The 6,157-nt window shown below is 38.7% G+C and overlaps 1 protein-coding gene across 1 annotated transcript; it reads left to right on the forward strand.

Moving 5' to 3' along the window:
• Positions 1-3,259: 3,259 nt before the first annotated feature.
• Positions 3,260-5,686, forward strand: iapp (islet amyloid polypeptide). Its single transcript, XM_010793695.1, has 4 exons — positions 3,260-3,326; positions 4,254-4,349; positions 4,972-5,112; positions 5,209-5,686. The coding sequence occupies exons 2-4, from the start codon at positions 4,270-4,272 to the stop codon at positions 5,381-5,383; spliced, it is 396 nt and encodes a 131-aa protein (XP_010791997.1). The 5' UTR covers positions 3,260-3,326; positions 4,254-4,269; the 3' UTR covers positions 5,384-5,686.
• The last annotated feature ends 471 nt before the right edge of the window (positions 5,687-6,157 follow it).

Genomic DNA, 6,157 nt, shown 5'->3' on the forward strand with positions numbered 1-6,157 from the left:
TACCGTAATTTCTCGTTTGGAATATGAGGAAATGAACTGCGGTCTGGCTCTCCCAGCTTGCGAGCGGTTTGATTGGCTAGCGCTTGTACTGACAGATTTGCATAAACGGGATTTGATTGGCTGACGCTTCCAGCTCAATTTCAAAAGTTGAACATTGCTCAACTTTTGAATCCTGAAAATCCTGAAAATCCTGGAAATCTTTGCTTTGCTTCCCCACAATGCAGTTCGACGAAAAGCGAGGCAAAGTGACGTCACCCCCATTCAAAGTCAATGGGCAGAGAAGCGTTGGAAGATGTTTTTAAAGCTGCTGTGTGGACGTACCGTAAATGTTAAAATCCCAAAGTTCCCTCCAGAGGGAGTTTCTCTCCCACACACTCCCCCCCTGCTTGAAAAATAAAGACCTTTCTGAACAGTAGAGAAGGTAAACGTGTCAAAGTAGAGGCACAAAATATGAACCTGTAAATGAACATAATACGTCATCTTTATCAAATAATTCAAACACACGGTATGTCATAGTAAATTAAAAGCAGAACAATTATTTGAAATGTGCTAAAAAGTTCTGTGAAGCGAAGACGAACTACATATTAAGGTGAACATTTATTTAGAGCAGATATCAATGTGAGCAAAACTGTCATTTGTTTTCCCAGTACAGGTAGGTGTTGATGACGTTAACATGTATTTATTTGTGTGTGTGGATGAATCAGACACAAACTAACTACGTGTGTCCCTAATATTTGGCAGATATTATGCAACATCTCTGTTTTTATAATCTGATTATGTAATCTGGTTATTCTGTTACTTACTACCTAAAACTGTTTGTACGCAGGTATTGCACATACATCTGAGTGTCTATCATTAAAGTAGAATGGACACATCCCCAGTTAACAATAATAAACATGCATAGTCATTATCAGAGGTTACAGCACTTTTACCTTTTCTGGCACTGGCTACCCATCGGCTAATTATTCCCCAGGGACTCTTGACCCCTCTCATGTCCTGCAGGAATACTAATAGAGCAACACTGAGCTCTTGCTTCCTAGCCCAAATCCATGTCTTTCTTTCCGTGACCTGAGAAATAAATTGAGATGCCACCCATGTCCAAAGAAATCCAAGTGACAAGAAAGGAGAGTTATACAAGAGACACGTTTCCCCAGACTTTAGCCTTTAAAAATAGACATATAATCCTACATATACACCAACCCCTTAATGTATCTCACTTTCTCTACTCACATGTCATTTCTTTCAAGACTATGCACATTAACCTTTCTACACTCCCTGCTCGAATCCACTGGAGTAGTTAAATATTTAATAGGTAAATTACATATTAAATTCAATTAGTTTGCTGACGACATGGTGCATTAGCAGGCATTGGAAATAATCTGTACACTCAATCAACTTTGATTATGCTGTACGTGAAAACTATATAATCCATGTTAAAGTAGAACAATTATCTTGTCCCTATGTTTTTGTCTGCAGTTGGGAAACTTACAGGAAACACAAGGAGGTGTTCATGGGACCTTGATGGGTTTCAGGGTGTTAAATATCCATTAGCAATGCACTATGTTTCTCAGTTATCTCCAAGCTGTGGTGAGAACCAGCAGCACTTACCAGCAGCCTGTGGTGGCATCTTCCCACTGAGACTGTGGGATAATCAGAAACATGGTCCAGGTGGTCCTTTCAAATGTTATGTTTAATTTATTTTCTTGCATTCACTGATAATTGCATTTTTATGACTACTCCTACAGTATATCAAGTGGTTACCTCACATGAGAGGCATCTTATTGATCTTAAAACTTCCTCAGACATGAACTCTGAGGATACATGTGAGATTTGGGCACGTTTAGACAATTTACGTTGTAGTTATACCACTTCTCATGCACAATATTTCATGAAACAGGAAGTTGGTGTAAACGCATGGTATATTGTCCAACTGGCCCCAAATCTCAGTCATAGTCATCTTATGAGACAAACATTCAGTTTACATAGAAATGACACTGTGTGGTCTTGACATAAAATAGAGCGGAATAATGTTTTTCAAGCGTGTGTTCTCTAGCCATCGTAGGAAGTGATGTAGGATTAATGTTTCTAGCCACCTGACAATACTTAGTCCATGATAAACTCTATGATAAACGTTCCTCTTAGTTTACATAAGCAGCAACCTCCAGGTTTGAGAAGTCAAGCTCATGTGTAAGTGCCTTTAGCCTGCAATCTCTCTTATAGCCAGCAGAGGGCGAATCTATTGGTTGCAAAAATAGGTCTGATTGTATGGAAGTCTACGAGAAAATTATCCTGCTTCTTACTTGATTCAGTACTTTAGTAAACATTTTACTGGCAAGTCTGTTTTCTCAATCAAAGTTCAGGACCTTTTCATTGAAGCACAATTTATTTATTAAATAGTTTCCGATTTGGAACAAAAAAAAGACAATGAGGATTGAGGGTCAACCAAATTAGTAAAGTTACAACTGTAAAAAAACAAAACAACAAACATATCTAAGATGCCTTAATGCGTTGGTGATAATTATCTGTGGGGTGTTCACTATGACAACATTAACATTACACATTTTAGCCCATTGTTGATACAAAATAATTATGATTTTAGCAGTTTTGAAGCGAAGAATAATTACTAAACATTATTAATATTTGCTTTTAACTTATACAAATTAAGCGAATGCTAATCGGCAATTTTTCAGTTTCGCAGGTCACGTCACGTCAAATGCTACTCACAAGTTTTACCGTCACTTCATTAATTAGTACTTTGTTTGTGACGTGTCCCATCAAAATAATGAGACACCATTAATTATGCACGATAATTCATCTTCACATTTATTATTCATCGTCCATGTAGCCCAGAGGGAGGCTGAAGGAGGGCCAGAGTTTGGTGACCTAAAACTTTATTATGTGTCTCAAGGTAAATAGAAAGACAACTTTCCTCTCCCTGGTGTGGGTTTACCGTGGGTCAGTCCCACCTCGGGGGCTGATGACGAAGGTGATGATGAGGATGTTGACGTACAAAGATTTGTGTGATTGTGTGTGTTCACTGTGAAAATGAGCATTTGTCTGCGTGTGTACAAGTTTAAGAGTGTACATTAGAGTAACGCCGAGTGTGCTTATGGCATATAGAAGACCCTCTTAGATTTCCCCTCCTCCCCCTTCGTCATCCCTATTCTGTGTAAATGAAAATGCAAGGCTATATTTGGACAGAGCTGATGTCACAAGTGGTTTGAGCGATGAGCCTATAACTGTTGGTGCCGGTTTGTGTGACAGTCCGACAAACCCTGGACTGCTACAGTGACAGACTGGGATCTGGGTACTGAACACAACTCAAAGTAAGTTCTCTGTCTTTCCTCTGGCTTAACTTGGCTTTTATACAGTATGTGTATAAATCAAATTGGTTGTTTTTATTTGAATACAAATAGTTTTCTTTGAATTTAAATCTCTACCTCTTTCAGGATTGTGTTTTCTTTCTTGAAATTTGACAAAACAACTGAACTACTGTATATTATTATTTGAAAATGTAAATTGTTTCTAAGGACATAGGACTTGTCGCACAACGGAAATGTGCCATCAAATGATGATGTAGAAATGAGGGATTATTTTATCTATTGTAAGAAAGCATCATAAAAAGCCATCTACAATAATAACATAATAATATTTTTTATCTGCAGACACAAGAATAACTATTCCGACTTGAAGTTGATTTGGATCAGTCCTTTTTTTAATGCAAAATGTCCAATACTTCTAATTTACCATTATCAGATCTTCTATATTAAATAAATGAATTATAATTTGGTTTAAGATTGTTGGTTGGACAAAAAAAAGTATTTGAAAGATATTGCTTTGGCCTTTGAGAAATAGTGAGGGGAATTGTTTTGTAAATGTTCTCCTATGTACATACACATTAATACATTATTAAAGAAAATCATCAACAGATGAATCCATATAACAATTATTGTTTGTTGCCAACCTAATTCTAACTATTAAGCTTTTGCAGGCAATGGTGTACAATCGTTGCTGAATTATTGAGCAAATATTTTTAATTGTGTGTTCTGTTTTTGTCCTAATTGTAATGACACGCATCTATGTAATTTGAACTCTTACATTTTGTACGGATGATAAAATTGAATTGGCGTCTTTGTTCCTGACTTTTGGCCAGGTGTTTTTGGTTATATATTGCACGCAAAATATGTATTCCTCTGTTTTCAATAGCCTTCTGTAACCATGAATAAAGTGCTGTTCTTGCTGTGTTGATTCAGGTAATCACCCTACAACATGGATCACTTGAAGATGTCTGTGCTCCTCCTGATACTGCTTGTGTTGCTGCGCTGCGTCTCTGCTGCCCCACGCTACAGGTGAGTGCATACAGGGGGGTGTCGCTCCGGATGAAGTGTAGTCATCCATCAAATTGAAGTGATTATATCCCCAGCCCTTGCACTCGTTTATTTAATATGTTCATGTGTCCTTGGGCAAAATACTTAACCCCAAATTGCTCCTGATGGCAATCTGTGTTAATGTAAGTTTTCCTTGACCAAGTGGCACATTGACAGGCTCTGTCTGAATGAATATGTGTGAATGAGTGAATGCTGACTTGTGTATGTAAAAGCGCTTTATGAAATGCAATCCAAATACAATGTGGCTGTGCACTCATTTAGTGGTTTAAGATTAGGGGCAGAGTTCAAAGACTTTCATTTAGCTGAAGTGTTGATCATAACAGATCTGAGGTCAGTAGACAAGCAGCTGAATATCATGGAGATTGTGTGATAAGTAGGGCTGTAATGCTCTGTGTGAGGAGCCTCAGGGCATTGATAACTCTGGAGATGGATGCCAATTGTGCCCATGTGTGGGAAAGTGCAACTGGTGAGGAGCTAAGTGCCCACTTTTTCTTCTTGCTCTTGGGACTAGTGGATGTTTTGAAGAGGGTATGATCAGCTATCAGTGTAAAACTGTTTGGCCCTTTTTCCCTCTGTAATGCAGGTACTTCAGTCCCAGCTCATCCAGCGAGCAGGAAAGTGATCTCCCAGACAGTGACAGCTGGTTAGCTCCCGAGCTGATCTCCAACCCGTTCCTCGGGTTTGTGAGTACACGGCCGCAGAGGGGGCTCACAGCCATGGACAGGTAACAACATTTATGGAAACCACCAGCATCCTTACCTGAATAAACATTTTCTCTGTATTGTGATGTCTGATTATTTCTGTGATATCTTTGATTTAGCCACCGCATAGAGAAGAGAAAATGCAACACAGCCACCTGCGTCACCCAAAGGCTATCAGACTTCCTGGTGCGCTCCAGTAACACGATTGGTACCGTCTACGCACCGACTAATGTGGGATCTGGCACCTACGGAAAAAGGGAGCTCTTGTTGGCCCCCAACTACCTGCCTCTCTAACAGCTGACAAACCTCCACCAGCACTCCCACTGCTCTGATGATATAACCAGACATCTTATGTAACAATGATTGTGAGAATGACGTTACCGGCGATGACACTGATGGTGATGATGATGATTAATAACATCTAGTTTATTTTATAAGAAACAGTGCCTTTAATTTAAACCTTCAAAGACAATGTGTTTTTTTGTTCTGACTTTGTGTGTGTGTTGTGGCTCTGTGGATACTGTTTCGCAATGGCATGAAGTAAAGAAGTAAATAAAAAACAATAAATAAAAGAAAAAAAATGTAAAGCCATATGAAATAAATGTTGATTTTGATAATAAAATTGTGAACATATATTTTAAAAAATCTTCACGTGTTTGAAGCAACATTATTACACATCATCAGCTAGTACTAGGCCTATATGTATTACATTTGTGTAAACAGTTCCCAACTTGCTTCCTCATGTCCCAGACAAACCTCAGAATTAACCTGCAAGAATAAGGGTTTCACCATGTGTTTCTGTACAACCTTTTCCAGGAATAGTTTTTGGGAAGTTCACTTTCTAGCCTAGAGCAGCTTTCACGTGATATGAAATTGTCACCTGCCCTGCTTTCTTGTGTCACTTCTGGCTACATCACATAGCCTACAGCCGTTATATCTTATGGTGATTTGATAGGTTAGCAGCAACCAAGCTGTCAAATGTCCCCCTTTCATCACTTTCACTTCCAGACATATTCACATTCAGCGCTCAGACCGAGCTCATTCTTCTACTCATCTCATCCATATATT

The sequence above is a fragment of the Notothenia coriiceps genome, unplaced genomic scaffold (assembly GCF_000735185.1).
Source record: "Notothenia coriiceps isolate Sejong01 unplaced genomic scaffold, NC01 NC01_scaffold00037244, whole genome shotgun sequence".
Lineage (NCBI taxonomy): Eukaryota > Metazoa > Chordata > Actinopteri > Perciformes > Nototheniidae > Notothenia > Notothenia coriiceps.